Below are 17,045 nucleotides of genomic sequence, written 5' to 3' on the forward strand. Positions count from 1 at the left end.
CACATTTTGAGTAAAAAAATTGCTTTTAACATGTGCAATGTTCAATGAAATAGAAAAATAAATAATAAAAATTGTTGATTAATCCCACTGGTCACAATGGTGACCGTAATAATGTTTTTGTTATAAGGCTCTGCAAATGTTACTGAATGATGTAGCAATGTATTTCCAGCTAAATTGAAATAATAAACAAATAAAGGGTCTCAATTAAATATGTGGTAGTAAAAAGAACCTGTGGGAGGATTTCAACAAGATAAATGCGACAACAGTGCAAAATATTTCACTATAATATTTCAGAGCAAAAAAAAAATATATATATATATATATTTTTTTTTTTTTTTTTTTTTTTTTACTGCTGCCCCCTGTGCCTATGCAAATGCCCCCGCGTGCCTATGCAGGCACGCGTGCCTAGGGTTGCCTACCCCTGTTGTAGAGTAACCCCTCTGATAGGCCACAGAGATACATGGTGTAGAATAACCCCTCTGATAGGCCACAGAGATACATGGTGTAGAATAACCCCTCTGATAGGCCACAGAGATACATGGTGTAGAATAACCCCTCTGATAGGCCACAGAGATACATGGTGTAGAATAACCCCTCTGATAGGCCACAGAGATACATGGTGTAGAATAACCCCTCTGATAGGCCACAGAGATACATGGTGTAGAACAGGGGTCTCAAACTCAATTTACCTGGGGGCCGCTGGAGGTAGAGTCTGGGTGAGGCTGGGCCGCATCAAATATTCCACAAAAAAAGGGTTTCAAGTATTCCAAAAATGTATTAATACATCAACAAACTACCCCTTTGCCTCATCATAAAACCTCACAAACACCAGCAACTGAGCATTCTCAGTGGTGTCAGTGGACTCATCCACAGCTATGGAAATGCACTGTGCATTTTTTTTATTCTATCACAAAGCTGTTTAATGAAATCATCAGCCAGTATTTCAGTTATTCTGGTTGCTGTGCTATCTGAGGAGGATTTGCTTTTGTTTGCCTTCAAACATGGTCTCCATCACTTCAGTCATACATTATTTTATTATGTATGCATCAGAGAATGGCTTCTTGTGTTTAGCCAACACCCATGCCACTGAGTGAGGACTTGGTTGCTTTTTATTGTTGTGACATAACTTTAACAATAATTCTGCTTGCAGCTTGATATGATGATTTCATTCCATTTATTTTTGTGGTTCTTAGTGCTGAAAGGTTGCATCAAAATAACTGTTTTGTTTCGTATTGGCGTTTCAAAATGCGTTTCAAATTGCCACTCTTCACAAGAGCTACCGTTTCTTGGCACATTGTGCTGGTTGGAGGGAGGATGAACGCATATTTTTCAGTCCATTGACCATTCACCTTTGAATTGCAGCGATTTTCACTGTTGACTTTTATTTTACTGGCCATCTTTGAACATGCCATATTTTTCTACTAGCTGCCTGCTGGCAAAACTATGCTACTCGCTACAGTACCTGCAGATTAGACTACCTGTATATGCGCTGTCAACTCTCGCTCTGACTCCGACCCGTTGAAAGAGACAACACGCATTCCGTGAAGACCCGCCCTACTCTGCCTCTGATTCGCAGACTGTGGGTGGGAGGGGGGTAACCTCGTTCCCAGCTTTATCTCGAGAGTGGGGGGGGGGAATGGTGACGGGACGCTGAATATGATTGGACCAAAGCAGTAGACCGACACAGACAGTTGGAGCAGTGCAGCCGGACAGGAGATAGGGGAGAATTTTGAGGATACCTGCTATATGCACTGATGACAGGATATATTTCCTTCCACCTGGTATCACTCCGGAATCACGTTTCAACCACTAATGTTGCTGCCACGAGCCTGCGCTATGGTAGCCTACAAGTGATCAAATAAATAAAACGCCCAACTCGCGCAACGGGTCGGCAAAAGGTTGCGCGCGGGCCGCACTAACACTAAACTTTGATGTCAAGTAGGGGGCCGCAAAATATCATCCTGCGGGCCGCAAATGGCCCGCGGGCCGCGAGTTTGAGACCCCTGGTGTAGAATAACCCCTCTGATAGGCCACAGAGATACATGGTGTAGAATAACCCCTCTGATAGGCCACAGAGATACATTAGAATAACCCCTCTGATAGGCCACAGAGATACATTAGAATAACCCCTCTGATAGGCCACAGAGATACATTAGAATAACCCCTCTGATAGGCCACAGATACATTAGAATAACCCCTCTGATAGGCAGTGATGTACCTGAACGCGTTCAATGAACGATCGTTCATGAACGCGTTCGTATTTTGGGCGAACGTGAACTGAACGTACTGATTATCCGCTAAATGAACGTAATTGAGAACGCGTTCATTCTCAGCGCTGTGTAACGGAGTTCAAAAGTGCGTTCATTCTCAGCATCTGTTATAACGGCGTTCAAATATGTGCCAGATTTCATATGTATTTCAGCCGAAAACCCAGTGAAAACACACCGTAAACAGGCTTTAAAATTATGTGGAAAACCAACCGATCTGGCAACGCGCCTGTACACCCCCTGCTACGTCATCAGACTCATCACAACAGCTGAATCTGCGTCTGCGAGCAGAAGCTGAGAGCTGCGCAGCAGCAGGTCGAGAGCAGCACTCGCTCAGAGAACTCTACCTCTAGATGTCGGCGCTTGGGGATTTAAAATAGTTTAACGTTAAAGTCAGTACTGACTCAGACGGAAACAATCTAACGTTTGTCTGTAAACTTTGTCCACCCGGTTTGAAGAAGCAAGTCCCCACATCGACGCGACAACGTCGACAGCAACATTGAGAATATGCAAACGTCCTGTTTTAGTTTTCATAATAAAGACAATTCAAGCAAAGTTGTTCCTCATGTTTTTGAAAATATACTGTAGAGATGAAAGCTGCAGTGTGGACTGAATGCGCGGTGGCAAAGCGTTATGGAAATGCCAGTATTCTGATTGCTGTCTGTGTGGTTCAATATTTTTTACAAATAATAGTTTGCAGCAACGTATTGAAAAAAGAACTAACAAAATGGGCCGTTCAATATCTCCTTTATGTTCGAAATGTCAAACAGACCTGGGTACCTACAGGCTACAGTCTATCACTACTTTTGGGAATCTAAGTGTTTATCCAGGTTCTGGGGCCAAGTGATTGATTGATTGATTGAACACTTTATTAACATATTGCAGAATGGGTACAGTATAGTACAGCTCAGTCATGAATTGAAAATGGGGGACCCTGATGTAAACAAGACGAAAGTCTTTCTCTGGTCTGCATCCCCTTAACAATTGTATGTATTGAGCTGTACTGTATCAGGGTCCCCCATTTTCAATTAATCAGGACATACATGACATACAGATAGACAGTACTGCTACATCTATACATTTATGACATACCAGATTTGCAAATACAGTACTGTTTGTGATACAAAAAGAGTCCAGAAAAGAGAGTAGGCCTATATACATTTGACATAGAAACTGTACATTGGAGGAGGTTGGGTAGGTGGGGGGACGGGACTGTACATTGGAGGTGGTTCGGGGGGGGGGGGGGTTGGGTAGGAGGGGTGACACCCTTTACAATTCAAACTATTTGATAAACTTCTACTTTCGGCCCGGAAATGCATTCTGATAAACTGGATTAAGGATAAGCCTCCATTTTTACAAATGTGGTATAGAGAGATCTTCGGTGTGCTACCCCATGAAAGACACTGTGCAAATGCATAGAGGCAACAACGCTTCCTTTCAGGAGGTGTGGGCCCCACTATTAGACTATTTTCCTGCTGCAATTTCTCGGATCCTTCTAAAGGCCCAGTGCCCCATTGTATGGACAGACCTAGGATAGGAAAAAATAAATATATGTCTACATGTGAATGGGCTCGAGGCAAGTGCAATACTGTACAGTGCCTGTCTTGGTTTGCTTTTCCTTTTTTGCTTGTTTTTCTTTTTGTTTTGTTTTTGCTTGCTTATGGTGTGGATGATGGCATAGAGATGAACTGGAGGACCCCCCCCTCCATTGTCCCAATGTGTGTTTTTGTAATGTAAGTAACTGTACGTGAAAAATCTATATAAAAAAAATATATATATCAAAAAAGAACTAAAAATAACTAAATTAGTTCATTTTTGAAACCATGAACTTTAGTTCAACATTTTGAATTATGAACTATGAACTGAACTAGTTCATTTTAAAAATTGTGAACTGTGAACTGAACTAGTTCATGTAGAAAGTGAACTTTCCCAACACTGCTGATAGGTCACAGAGACACATTAGAATAACCCCTCTGATAGGCCACAGGGATACATTAGAATAACCCCTCTGATAGGCCACAGAGATACATTAGAATAACCCCTCTGATAGGCCACAGAGATACATTAGAATAACCCCTCTGATAGGCCACAGAGATACATTAGAATAACCCCTCTGATAGGCCACAGAGATACATTAGAATAACCCCTCTGATAGGCCACAGAGATACATTAGAATAACCCCTCTGATAGGCCACAGAGAACATTAGAATAACCCCTCTGATAGGCCACAGAGAAACATTAGAATAACCCCTCTGATAGGCCACAGAGACACATTAGAATAACCCCTCTGATAGGCCACAGAGATACATTAGAATAACCCCTACTGTATGCTGGAACCACTCTTCCATTTCAAAAGCTTTAGACTGGACCTCTGTAACAGTACTGCAGTGTCTGTGTAATCTCAAGAATTGACCACTAGGGAGATTGTGAACGAGTTGTTCTGGATGGTTAACTCTCAAAGGTTTATGTTAGATTGTCTCAATGCTACTGTTGTTTCCCTTGCAAAGGCTTGACTGGCAACATCACCTCCTGGTTTGGGAATAGCACTGCACAAGACCGTAGCAGACTACAAAGAGTGACACGTTCAGCCGAACGCACAATTGGAGGGGGGCTTCCCACCCTCCAGAACATTTACAACAAGCGGTGCAGGGGGAAGGCTAAGGGAATCATCAAGGACTCCAGCCACCCGAACAACTGCCTCTTTGAACTGCTGCGGTCAGGCAAGCGATACCGGAGTCTTAAGGCGAGCACAGAAAGACTCAGAAGAAGCTTCTATCCCCAGGCCATCAGGCTGCTAAACGAACAATAAACACTATGCAACAACCATCAAATGCACACAGCACACACACCCACACGCACACACTCACTTAAACAAACAACACACTGCAGCACCCACTCTCCACACTTTAGATCACACAAACACACTTTATATTTATTGATAAAGGATTTGCACTACAACTCGTACACCTACTGTAAATTGTACCTAAATTGCACCTCATCCCATTTCTGCCTTGCACTATATAGTATTGTATATTAGTACACTGCATAGTATATTGTATACTATATGGTAACTCAGTTACGTCTATTCTGCATCGAACATTGTACATATGTCTATACTGAACACTGTGACCTTTTTCTTTTTACTTCTAATTTACATGCTATACTATGTTATTTTATTTCATACTTCTCTTGTCTTGCACAGTCTCTGGAGCGTAACAGTAAGAAGCATTTTGTATAAAAGTATTCTGTACTTCTGTATGACAACTATTAAAGAAACTTGAAACTTGAAGGCTTAGGTCTAGAAAGTGGACAAAGGTTTTCATGCTGTTCAAGATAAGATGAGATAAGATAAGATATTCCTTTATTGATCCCCTTGGGGAAATTTGGGCATCATAGCAGCATGGGGGAGGTATGGGCATGGTAATAGTAGAAATACATAAATATAGGCAATCAAATGAACTATAGAAATATGAGCAAGTTAAACAGTGTAAACCATATAATTAACTCTGAATATAAAAATATTAGAAAAATTAACAAAGGTCCAGATGTTCCACAATGGTAGTAATAATAATAATAATTCATACAGTATATTTCAGAACACCAGACAACTCTCCTCCATCAACTCTCCATCTGACCACAATATCCTCAATGTATCTTTGACAAAAATGTGTTGAGTGGGTTATGATTATGAATTCCTCTTCCCATAACAAGACATGCATTACGATGAGGCGAAGGCACACAGGGGGGCAAGTGATACAAATACTTCATGATGTCCATGATGACTATAATTTCTGACGGCGTGAGGAGGAATTCATTAGAAGGTCCCGTCTGGAGGCTTGTGGAGGTGATGTGTGAGAGCCTCAACATGATCTATGTTGTGAGGTGTGCTTGTTATACAGGCTCTGCACATCACAAGCTCCCAGGATATCAGCTTGTTCATATTCTTTATTAGTATTTAGTAGTTCATTAGTAGTTAAATTGTACTGTGGTCTCTAGGTTGACTACGTATGTTTGTGTCTTTGTTCTACCTGGACTCTGATGAAGACAGTTTAGTGTTGAAACGTCTGTTTGTACGATTAAAATGTTAGTCTCTGTCTAAGATTTTAAAACGTTAGTCTGTCTGTAAGATTTAAACACGTTAGTCTGTCTGTAAGATTTAAAAACCTTAGTCTGTCTGTAAGATTTAAAAACGTTAGTCTGTCTGTAAGATTTAAAAACGTTAGTCTGTCTGTACGATTTAAAAACCTTAGTCTGTCTGTAAGATTTAAAAACTTTAGTCTCTAAGATTTAAAAACGTTAGTCTGTCTGTGTAAGATTTAAAAACCTTAGTCTGTCTGTCTAAGATTTTAAAACGTTTGTCTGTCTGTAAGATTTAAAAACCTTAGTCTGTCTGTAAGATTTAAAAACGTTAGTCTGTCTGTACGATTTAAAAACCTTAGTCTCTCTAAGATTTAAAAACGTTAGTCTGTCTGTAAGATTTAAAAACGTTAGTCTGTCTGTCTAAGATTTAAAAACCTTAGTCTGTCTGTACGATTTAAAAACATTAGTCTGTCTGTCTAAGATTTAAAAACCTTAGTCTGTCTGTCTAAGATTTAAAAACGTTAGTCTGTCTGTGTAAGATTTAAAAACCTTAGTCTGTCTGTCTAAGATTTTAAAACGTTTGTCTGTCTGTAAGATTTAAAAACCTTAGTCTGTGTACGATTTTAAAACTTTAGTCTCTCTAAGATTTAAAAACGTTAGTCTGTCTGTAAGATTTAAAAACGTTAATCTGTCTGTAAGATTTAAAAAACGTTAGTCCGTCTGTGTAAGATTTTAAAACGTTGTTAGTCTGTCTAAGATTTAAAAAAAAATTGTCTGTCTGTAGGATATTAAAACGTTAGTCTGTCTGTAAGATTTAAAATGTTGTCTGTTCTCCAGCCTCCTTCTGTCCTCTTGAAGGGGGGTATTGGTATTTCTTGAATGTACAATATTTTTTTACATGATATGAAAGTACAGGTTCATAAGCCATCACTTGTACAAATCGGGCGGATACTTTTCAATCTATGTCTTATGAACCACGATGATACCACAATGGCTAGTTTCCAAGTAGTCCAAAATCCCCCCCCAACCCACCCACCCAACCCCCTCCTAATGTACAGTTTCCTCCCCCTCGAATGTATATATTTTCTGTTAGGATCTCTGTTAAACAGTACTGTATGTTTGTATATCTTTTGTAGTTCATAAATGTAACAGTACTGTATGTCATGTTTGTCATAAATGTCATGAAATATATCTGTATGTTGTGTATGTCATAATGAATTGAAAATGGGGGACCCTGATGTAAACAAGACGAAAGTCTTTCTCTGGTCTGCATCCCCTTAACAATTGTGTGTATTGAGCCGTACTGTATTGTACCCATTCTGCAATCTGTTAATAAAATGTTCAATCAATCAATCAATCAATCAATCAATCAATCAATCAATCAGACCTTCAAAGCTTGGATCTGTTTCTGTTAACAATGCATGCTGAACTACTTTACCCAAGGGCCATTGCAATTACACCTAACCCCTCCCCCACCTAACATGTCCCAACATTCCCCAACATTCAGGAACAATCTGTCGTCATGAAACGTATAGACTTTGAAAGGTGAAAGGTTTAAATGAAAGGTTTATGTTATGACTGCAGGAGAATTAGGAATGCTGGCTCCCTTACACTGTAAAGCACATTTCCCCCCTTGACGGTGTCCCAGGAAGCGCTGATATGGATAGACTGTTACAAGTATCTGGCAATGCCTCTACAATGCTGTTACTAATCCCATGCTCTCTGTTCCTTTCTGTTACAGGATTCCTTATCAGATTCAGACAGGATCAAGTAAGTGCCTCTTTTCCACTCGACATAAAGCTCATCTTGATTGGCATGTTTTTTGTGTGCGCTGTGTGAGATGAGAGTAATCTCTGCCTCGGCCACGGAACTCTGATTAGACAGCTTTATTCTGCCATTTTGATGTAAATGGCACGCGGGCGCCTAAATGGTATATATGTGTGGGTTCACCTGATTTCATTGTTTTTCCTGTCGTTTCTCATTGTTTTAGTTTTCTTTATCTCAACTTACAACAGGATGGGTTCAGCACACTCACATTTGCATGCATTCAGATTTCATGCCACTGTTAAATCTGGATTTAGTACCACCAGGCGCCCGGTAGAGAACAGCAAAGACCGTGAATGAAATCTACTGTAAGTACATTTACTTACGGATAATGGCGACAATTCCGTAAAAAATTACCGGATTGAGACCGTTTTTTCTCAGACGTTCACAGAAAGGTAAAGAAACAATATACGTTGTATTTTATGGCAATAACGTTGAGGTTTGTTCTACCCGTGAGATATAAACATGACATTCCAGTCACTGGGTCTCCTCTTTCTCTGGACTATTACGATTTCATGAGTGCTTCCTGTTCTATCGTCTAAATCATCCAATTTCCGATGCAATGCCCAGAGATTTTTATGAGCTCATATTACGCTAATAGCACTTTTACTGCTGTTTTGATTTGTTAGGGTCTTTACTTTTGGCTACATTTGAAACAGAAACACAACATCACTTAATACGGATATTTGTGCGACGTTAAATAAATCTCGGCTTGGTACCGATCAGGCTTAAGGGGTTAAATCATAATGTACAAAACAATGCATTCGTAGTGCAGTTAAATCATAATGTATGAAACAATGCATTCATTCATAGTGCAGTTAAATCATAATGTACAAAACAATGCATTCATAGTGCAGTTAAATCATAATGTACCAATCAGGACAGCATGGTCACACTTCTCACAATGGTCATCAGATAATAATAGACATTTACATTGCAATTACATTACAATTGGTTACACAAGGTAACCAGTGGAGACAGTCGTGTCTCCTGTGTGGGAAGCCCTGGTCCCTGGCGTGTGAGGATTAGAGGCTCCTCCCTGTAGGAGGTAAGTCATGTTGACACCTGGCCATCAATCCCAGCCAGCCAACCTGTCACATGACCTCCTGGTCCCCTGGGAGATCAGCTGATCCTGAGTCTAGACACATCCTGGGGACAGAGGTAGCATGTCTCCCTCATACTATATACAGTACCTAAAATATACCGTATGCAGAAAGCCAACGCTGTATATTACATACCTATAAAACTGTATGTCGAAAGCTAACACCGTATACTACCTACCTAAAAATAACTATGCAGATAGCCAACACTGTATACTACCTACCTACCAAAAAAAAAAAGACAACAACTTATCTAAGACAAAAGCATGCAGAAAGCTACTCAAGTATGCATACAGTAGTATTCCTTGGCAGACATCTTGGTAGGCAAACGAGGATTGTTATCAATTGATTATTATTAAGTGACACCGTGGCCAGTGAGCTGCAGCTCTGCACCATATAGGCACAGTAGGCACAGTAGGCATGTAATGAGAATACCATGACTAGTGAGTTCTCAGACATAGACCTGGCGGATCCCCAGCCATGAATCGCCAGAAGCATTCGTGTTAGTGGGTTGAAATCTTGCTGAATCGCCCCTTGGTGTAAAACTCAGACCTCGGGTAAATAATCCTGCCTCACCTCCTGAATTGGATCATGTTGATGTGGTGCGATGGTTGAGACTGGTATTTAAAGGGGAGATGAAGCATAGCGATATAAACATAGTCATAGCATTAAATTAGTATTTAGATAAACCACAGAAAAAATCACGTTATAAAAATAAGGCGTTTCTAAGAAAAAACGATTTGTTATGTCCATTTATGTAGCATAAATCAACATGGGCGCCGCCATTTTGTTGCTGACGTCACAGAGATGGTTTCGCCCGGAGGCGGAGCCTCCCACCTCAGAGAATTGCACGCTGTAGCAATATTATTAGGCTCCTCAAATATCATTATTCATAAAAACACATTTATGTAATATTTTACAGCATTGAGCAACCCCAACAGGGGGATCCTGCATATGTATGAGATGGTGAGACCTGCAGTTGGCACCTGAGATGGCGAGACCTGCAGTTGGCACCTGATATGGCGAGACCTGCAGTTGGCACTGTGTGAGGCCACGACATTTGAGCAAATTAATAATACTGCATGTTCTGAAGGTCCAGATTAATAATTAGAATGAGTTCAACAGAAAGGTATAGATTAGGCTATCACCTAAAGTCTGTTGGTTGCTATATGAGTTCAGCCTCAACCGAACTCAGTCTAAAGGTCTATTCTGTCTCCGTTATCCCCTGCCCGTCGCCGTCGGCAGATCGATGCGGGAGGAGTTATATATATCCCTCCCTCCTCTCCCTTGGCGACACCACAACACCAACGTTACACAGCGCTGTAGCAAAACACCTCTCTCTCCTCACTTTTATTCTCGGACTAACGGTTATCTTTTTCTCCGTTCAATATGTGTTGAGTGGCTCGGCTGTATACAAAACTAACGGTATAACTTTGTCTCCGTTCCAATGCGCGCTGTAAGCAGCAGCGATACAAGGAGCATATACGGGCGAACAATAAAACACTATCAGGTCAACAGTAAATATATATCCTACAAATAAAACAATATATATATTATATATAGAGAAAATAATAATAGGGCTCGACGACCGCGTTACACTCTCCCAGGTCGCACGTATTTTTCAGACATTGCCCTGTACCCAAGCTCTACCAGGCAGTGTATTCGCACATTGATAGCCTTCTGAAAGAAGACATTTCTTCAATTAGCTTTATCAGTGATATTTGGAGCTCTGATGTCAGCCCCATGTCAATGCTGAGTTTGACAGTGTGACAGAGTGGGTCTGTCACTGACTCCGAGGCAGCACGCACGCACACATACACACAACATTCACTCATCATATACATTCATACATAATCAAACATGCATACATATTCATTAATCTTATCATACATGCATTCATACATGCATATTACCATACATTCATATCCATTCATACATATATTTATTTATTGTGTTGTGTTGTGTTGTGTATATATATTTATTTATTGGGTTGTGAGGGTATTGGTGTTGGATGTTGTCTTATTTTAATGTGTATAGGAAACTGCTAATTAATTGATGTGTAGCACCTGTTTAGTTTGGTTAATTTAATTATGTGTGGCACCTGTGGAGGGGGAGGAGTCGAGGGTGTTCATGAGGGCTGCGCCTGCGGCCCAAGGAGTGTTTGTTCTTGCCTGCGTTAGTTACAATGAAGGTAACAGAGGGAAGCGCCGTGAGTGTTATGTTAGTCTGTGTGGGGCTTCACCAGAACCACGGTTGCAAAAAGGGTAACATGGGGAGCTCCACACAGTAAGTGTTTTGTCTGTCAACGTGAGGTTATTGTGGAACCCACCAGACAGACTGCAGAGGTAGAAGTATAGGTTTTATTATTTTGTTTATGTCACATATTATGGAATGTCACCGCTGCACTTTGGAAGGCGGGTAATAAAATCAACACCAACACCATTCCGACTATGCCATCATTGTTGTGAGTTTCGAGGGGGAGAGGAAAAGGACCCCGTCACAGACAGCTCAGTGGATTGACGCAGACTTCCAACTCCGTAAAGCGCTCCTGTAGGCCTGCCGCGATAAGCAATAAATCGATTAATTGCCGCGATAATTAAAATGAATGCAATGATTTTGACGGGCGCGATTAATTGCTATTTGCGCGTTTGTTTTAATGAGGCGGAACCAGTGCCCCTTGTCAGTCACTGTCCGTGTTGGGAGGCGGGCCGCTGACGTTACTAGAGTACAGCACGGGAGCTCCGTGGGGCAACACCACATAGCTTAACTACATTTCTCAATAGTGTTGCTCCTTTTAACCAAGTAGCGTTATTTGTAGTGTAACGTTAGAATAACACAGAATAACGTTAATACAATTACATGCATCATTGTTTACAATGAACGGGTGGGGCTAGTCAAAGGACTGGAGACGGGTTAAACATGAATTAATTTATTATAGCAGGTCGTTTTCGAGTCGTGCTGCAGTGCCTACGCACCACAGCTATTCTATTATAATACTGCTTTGACGCTTCCTCCTCATCGTTGATTGCCTGTAGTAGCTGCATCTAACGTTAGTAGCTAACGTTAAAACTAAAAAACACAACCGGACGAGACAAGTTGTCAGCTAGGATAATCACAACAATACTTCCGGTCCGGTCGGTGGGCTTCAAAATAAAAGTTTTGGGAAATAAATTTCTCAAAAAAATGCTCTAACCGGTCGCAATAATATCGCTTATCGCGATATTTTTGGGGGCAATTAATCGCCCAGCAAAATGTGTTATCGTGGCAGGCCTACGCTCCTGCATTCACAAGAGTTCTCCGGCTCCCATACTGCTGCAGCGCTGGCATAGCAACAGCATTCGAGAATATGTGGCATATTCCGAAAGAAAATATTCATGTCATACTCCGAGATAATGCCCGAAACGTGGTCAAATGCATGAAAGACGCAGGAGTTTTTGGATGTATGGCCCACGCGCTTCAGCTGGCTGTCCAGTGTCCCCGCCAATGTTCCGAGACATATTTATATATTTGTATAATTGTTAGGCTATTTGAATCCACCATTTAGGGCTGGTGTATTCAAATAGCCTAACAAATAAAATGTAATATGTCTTGGAACATTGGCCCGCAGATGCACCACTGCAAACCAAAGACATGTGAACTCAAGAAGCCAAAACGAAGTTTAGCCTGTTTTAGTCTATAGCCTAAAAAAAAGTTGCCTTTTACCACCACTTAGCCTATATTTTACGAAGTGTTTAGCCTATTAAATAGGCTAATTGTTTTTTTATTCGTTTTAACTTTCAGCCTGTTAATAAATGTGTCGTTAATTCAGTATTTAACTTTTTGAATTCATATTTATTTATTTAAAAACACAAATGTTATGGACATCTAATTTAATTATCTGCTTATTTATTAATGCTTCAATTCATTCAGAAATGTTGCAGCAAACAATCCATATGTGCATTTGTTTACATAATGATAACGTACATAAATAACATTATTGAGGGAGGGAAAAAAGGAAACTGATACCTACTTCACCTTGTTAGTCAAGTTGAACTATCGCTCTGACTGTGGGGGGGGGGTCTCACAGCTAATACAATAGTATAATTATATAATATATATTTTTTCTGTAGGTAACGTTACACTTGGTTGACAATTTACTGACTGACTTTCACGACACTCCATATTTACATAGCTATCTAACCAGCACTGTAAACCGGGACCCAGCCCAAACCATCACTGTGACGTCACCATCCAGCTAAATCTAAAATGGCGGCGCCCATGGCAAAAACGGGGAAATGACATTAGAGTTTTCAGACAAATAAGCAGGATTTCACATTTGATTATAGGACCATGTCTTACCCAAGGTACACAACAAACAAACTAGCCTCATATTGTTTAACGCTTCATCTCCCAGCTAATACAATAGTATAATTATATAATATATATTTTTTCTGTAGGTAACGTTACATTTGGTTGACAATTTACTGACTGACTTTCATGACACTCCATATTTACATAGCTATCTAACCAGCACTGTAAACCGGGACCCAGCCCAAACCATCACCGTGACGTCACCATCCAGCTAAATCTAAAATGGCGGCACCCATGGCAAAAACGGGGAAATTACATTCGAGTTTTCAGACAAATAAGTAGGATTTCACATTTGATTATAGGACCATGTCTTACCCAAGGTACACAACAAACAAACTAGCCTCATATTGTTTAACGCTTCATCTCCCCTTTAACCCCTGGTCACATGGTGCTGATGGTTGAGACTGGTATTTAACCCCTGGTCACATGGTGCTGATGGTTTGGACCGTGGTATTTAACCCCTGGTCACATGGTGCTGATGGTTGGGACTGTGGTATTTAACCCCTGGTCACATGGTGCTGATGGTTTGGACCGTGGTATTTAACCCCTGGTCACATGGTGCTGATGGTTGGGACCGTGGTATTTAACCCCTGGTCACATGGTGCTGATGGTTGGGACCGTGGTATTTAACCCCTGGTCACATGGTGCTGATGGTTTGGTCTTTCCATCACAATTATCCAGGCATTTTGATAGATTAGATTCTAGATGGCTGTTAACCTTTGTGTTACAACGCTTGTATATGGTGTGACTCTTTCTGCTTGGCCAGCCATGGCAATCTGTAGGATTTAACGTTAACCAGCTAATGATTTATAGCAGAGCTGAGTCCAAGTCATAGTTTTGCAAGTCATAAGTCAAGTCTAGATAGGCGTGTCACAAGTAAGTCAAGTCTGGATAGGCGTGTCACAAGTAAGTCAAGTCTGGATAGGCGTGTCACAAGTAAGTCAAGTCTAGATAGGCATGTCACAAGTAAGTCAAGTCTATATAGGCATGTCACAAGTAAGTCAAGTCTAGATAGGCGTGTCACAAGTAAGTCAAGTCTAGATAGGCGTGTCACAAGTAAGTCAAGTCTAGATAGGCGTGTCACAAGTAAGTCAAGTCTGGATAGGCGTGTCACAAGTAAGTCAAGTCTAGATAGGCGTGTCACAAGTAAGTCAAGTCTAGATAGGCATGTCACAAGTAAGTCAAGTCTAGATAGGCATGTCACAAGTAAGTCAAGTCTAGATAGGCATGTCACAAGTAAGTCAAGTCTATATAGGCATGTCACAAGTAAGTCAAGTCTAGATAGGCAAGTCACAAGTAAGTCAAGTCTAGATAGGCATGTCACAAGTAAGTCAAGTCTAGATAGGCGTGTCACAAGTAAGTCAAGTCTAGATAGGCAAGTCACAAGTAAGTCAAGTCTAGATAGGCAAGTCACAAGTAAGTCAAGTCTAGATAGGCAAGTCACAAGTAAGTCAAGTCTAGATAGGCAAGTCACAAGTAAGTCAAGTCTGGATAGGCATGTCACAAGTAAGTCAAGTCTATATAGGCATGTCACAAGTAAGTCAAGTCTAGATAGGCGTGTCACAAGTAAGTCAAGTCTAGATAGGCGTGTCACAAGTAAGTCAAGTCTGGATAGGCGTGTCACAAGTAAGTCAAGTCTAGATAGGCGTGTCACAAGTAAGTCAAGTCTAGATAGGCATGTCACAAGTAAGTCAAGTCTATATAGGCATGTCACAAGTAAGTCAAGTCTAGATAGGCGTGTCACAAGTAAGTCAAGTCTAGATAGGCGTGTCACAAGTAAGTCAAGTCTAGATAGGCATGTCACAAGTAAGTCAAGTCTGGATAGGCGTGTCACAAGTAAGTCAAGTCTAGATAGGCATGTCACAAGTAAGTCAAGTCTAGATAGGCATGTCACAAGTAAGTCCAGTCTGGATAGGCATGTCACAAGTAAGTCAAGTCTATATAGGCATGTCACAAGTAAGTCAAGTCTATATAGGCATGTCACAAGTAAGTCAAGTCTAGATAGGCATGTCACAAGTAAGTCCAGTCTGGATAGGCATGTCACAAGTAAGTCAAGTCTAGATAAGCATGTCACAAGTAAGTCAAGTCTTGACATTTCCTCTAATAGTGATGCTCTGATAGATCTTGTCGTCTGCCTAATCACATCAATCTAATGTTGCAGAAGAGGAAACTAAGCCGTGTTTCAATAAATAAATATTAAAACTGTGATATGTTCTAGAGAAGACCAGGCATCACATCACTTATTTAATAATAAAGTTGATTGTAAGTGAAGACAGTGTCTCTTTAGAATACTGTACGTACATGAAAAAGAAATGAAGGCAAGAATCAATGAATTGGGAAGTAATAGGCTCTAGTCTGGGAACTCCTGAGAGCCCAGGATAAACGAAACTCCAGTAGAAACTCCAGTAGAAACACCAGTAGAAACGCCAGTAGAAACACCAGTAGAAACGCCAGTAGAAACGCCAATAGAAACATCAGTAGAAACACCAGTATAAAACATCAGTAGAAACATCAGTAGAAACATCAGTAGAAACATCAGTAGAAACATCAGTAGAAACACCAGTAGAAACACCAGTAGAAACACCAGTAGAAACACCAGTAGAAACACTAGTAGAAACATCAGTAGAAACATCAGTAGAAACATCAGTAGAAACACCAGTAGAAACACCAGTAGAAACACCAGTAGAAACACCAGTAGTAGAAACACCAGTAGAAACACCAGTAGAAACACCAGTAGAAACATCAGTAGAAACACCAGTAGAAACATCAGTAGAAACGCCAGTAGAAACATCAGTAGAAACATCAGTAGAAACATCAGTAGAAACATCAGTAGAAACGCCAGTAGAAACATCAGTAGAAACACCAGTAGAAACATCAGTAGAAACATCAGTAGAAACACCAGTAGAAACATCAGTAGAAACGCCAGTAGAAACATCAGTAGAAACACCAGTAGAAACACCAGTAGAAACATCAGTAGAAACATCAGTAGAAACACCAGTAGAAACATCAGTAGAAACGCCAGTAGAAACATCAGTAGAAACATCAGTAGAAATATCAGTAGAAACACCAGTAGGCTACGAGTGAATTATTTTGTCCTTAACAAGAGGACTGATCTGTTTTATTTGGAAACTGATGATTAATTCTATACCAATCGCACCTTGACATACAGGTCATTAGTGTGAAGATGGTGTTCAATAAATATCACCAAGTCCTCTCTAGCCTGGTCTGCCCAGCAGTGGCTGCAGTGGATCTAAAGCACCGACAGACTGCAGTGTCTGAGCTGTCTTCCGTTTTCAATTCCTATTCCCTATTCCCTCGACCACTCGCCCTTGCTCGCGGGCACAGAAGGCCTCACCAGAATACTACAGAGGACTCACTTAAAGGAGGTCAGGAAGACAAGGGGACGGGGGGATGGGGACGGGTG

At 40.8% G+C, this 17,045-nt stretch overlaps 1 protein-coding gene across 1 annotated transcript in view; it reads left to right on the forward strand.

Annotated features, from left to right (window-relative positions):
- Positions 1-17,045, forward strand: part of tjap1 (tight junction associated protein 1 (peripheral)) — a gene marked incomplete at its 3' end in the record, with an annotated part of 199,719 nt that overhangs the window by 36,527 nt on the left and 146,147 nt on the right. Inside the window, exon 3 of the mRNA XM_084321291.1 lies at positions 8,089-8,117. Within this exon, the coding sequence (XP_084177417.1) occupies positions 8,089-8,117 (29 nt within the window). The remainder of the gene's footprint in view (positions 1-8,088; positions 8,118-17,045) is intronic.

This window comes from Notolepis coatsorum (genome assembly GCF_963971535.1).
Source record: "Notolepis coatsorum genome assembly, chromosome: 9".
Classification (NCBI taxonomy): domain Eukaryota; kingdom Metazoa; phylum Chordata; class Actinopteri; order Aulopiformes; family Paralepididae; genus Notolepis; species Notolepis coatsorum.